Raw genomic sequence first — 2,280 nt, forward strand, 5'->3', positions numbered from 1 at the left:
TGGGTGCTTTAATTATGTCTTTTGGATCTACTCAATGACTTGATTGCAATCCCTAAACCTTCAATTCTAAGAATGTGGATCAATTTGGATTTTTGTCAAGATTTTTCTTCAATTTACACTTTGTTATTTTCCTTTAAAAGCAAAATTTTTGTATATTAACTAAAATTAAAATTACATGAATGTCAAATCTAGTCTATATCTAATGAACACTTTTGTCAAAATTTTTCTCCAATTTACACCTTGTTTTTTTTTTTTTTGAAAAGCAACAATTTGTATATTAATTAAAATTAAAATTATACGAATGTCAAATCAAATCTGTATTTAATGAACAGACATTTAACTTAAGCGACATCATAATCTACAATCAAACAAATCACCATTTTGAGTTTGTGAAATTGACAGTATAATTTTTGTTTTGTTATTGTCTTTTCCCTTCTTAACTTGTTCTTGAATTTATAATTTGTTAATGGGTTAGAGTTATTAGTTTAAAACAAAAGATTTTTCCTAATTAATTACAAGTAGAATTTTGGGTGAAAGAGAGTTTTGATTAATTAAAGATTTAAGCCCCCCAAGATTGCATACTCCTGGTGCAACAGATTGCAACATACATGAGAATCTTTACTGTCATATATTACAACACAATATTAAAATAATTTGATTTACTTACAAAACCAAACTCATATTATTTTATTAAAATTAAAATTTAATATGTAAAAAATAGTTTTCATTATTTTAAAAAAAAATCTAAGTTCATGGTTTAACTTGGACTTAGCTTTGGAGGGGCCAGGACCAATCTCTAAATTTTATTAAATTACTATATTTCTCATTGAATTTTCTACAACACAATTTAATTGGGCTTTCAACAACCAGCCAGCTTCAGGATATTTGGGCCTTAGCAGCCTCAAATAGCCCATCTTCTGTAATCAGATATAATGGGCTGGGAACTCTGTCCACCAAAAAATCTCCAAAGCAAAAATAAATAAATAATATTATATATCATATAAAATCCATAACTAAAAATTTATTGCCATACAATTTACAAAAAACAGTTTTTTTATAAATAAAAATATAAAACCCTAAATAAATAAATTAAATATATATAAAAAATTGGAAAAACGGAGATTCGGTTTCTTACCCCGCAGGAATTGAAGTGAAGAGCAGAACAACCAGCGAGAATGTCGGCAGCGCTTCCACCACCAGCTTCATCTCCCAAACTGACAACAAGTTCATTCCCATCCCCACGCTCACTTCACCAAGCGCCATCAAAGCTCCAATTCTCCAACATTCCACGCGCCACTCCCGATTCCGACTCCTCGACCGAACCGGAATTATCTCCCTCCTCCGACTCCTCCACCTCACCCGACTCCGACCCATTCGAATCCCGCCTCTCCCAAGTCCGCCTCCGTTACCGAAGCGGAACAGGCAAAAAAGCGGAGCGCCGGAAATCGAAGAAAACCGGGTCCGTATCCGGATCCACTTCCTCTTCCTCCTCCTCCATCTACCTCCCTCCGGTGCCTTTAAAAGAAACGATTTCAAATGGGGTGAAAGTGGATTTTGGGTTTAGCCCATATAGCGAGAGAATAAACGGACGGATCGCGATTCTCGGGTTGACCGCTTTGGTTTTGGTGGAATTGGCTACGGGTAAGAGTGTGATAAGTTATCATACGCCGGCAATCATCTTGATTCAGATTTATTTCGTAGCGGCGGTTGGGGCATTGTTTGTTAAATATGAGAAGGAAAAAGTTAGTGTTTGGCCTCCTTCTCAATCTTCTTCACCCAAAAATTGAAAAAATCTTTGAAATATTTGGGTATAATTTACTTTTTCTTTGTAATGTAATGATATTTTTATTATTGAAAAAAAGGAAAATTCACTGATTTGTGAATGGTATTTGTTTTATAAATTATTTATTTATGTTAATTAGTTACTTTTGTTTGGGTTTTTTTTTTTTTTTTGTCTACAATTGTATGAATGGTGAAATCGTTAGACATCTTTGCATTGTTGGAGATCAAAGAGGAGGGAGAGGGGGAAATGAGTTATTTCTATATGATTTAAGTATAGGAAATTGTATGAACAAAGTGGAAAATTTCCCTCCTATCCATAGGATTACAGAAACTATGGACACATGAATGTTTTTCCTTCTTTGTACAAAATGGGCACATGATTGATAACACTCCAATAGAGATCATCTGATATTTCATAAGCAACAGCACCATTTAGATGGCGGTTTCAAATTAGTTCTCGGTACAGCAATATTTCTAGGTGTCGATTCAACTTTTGGT

General features: G+C 33.7%; 1 protein-coding gene across 1 annotated transcript; it reads left to right on the forward strand.

Annotated features, from left to right (window-relative positions):
• Positions 1,045-1,835, forward strand: LOC18586285. Its single transcript, XM_007009544.2, has one exon. The coding sequence runs from the start codon at positions 1,176-1,178 to the stop codon at positions 1,785-1,787; it is 612 nt and encodes a 203-aa protein (XP_007009606.2). The 5' UTR covers positions 1,045-1,175; the 3' UTR covers positions 1,788-1,835.

This window comes from Theobroma cacao, chromosome 10 (assembly GCF_000208745.1).
Source record: "Theobroma cacao cultivar B97-61/B2 chromosome 10, Criollo_cocoa_genome_V2, whole genome shotgun sequence".
NCBI classification, from domain to species: Eukaryota; Viridiplantae; Streptophyta; class Magnoliopsida; order Malvales; family Malvaceae; genus Theobroma; species Theobroma cacao.

Excerpts from the sequence above, each read along its gene's own strand:
- LOC18586285 (XM_007009544.2), top strand. The coding sequence starts at position 1,176 with ATGTCGGCAGCGCTTCCACCACCAGCTTCATCTCCCAAACTGACAACA.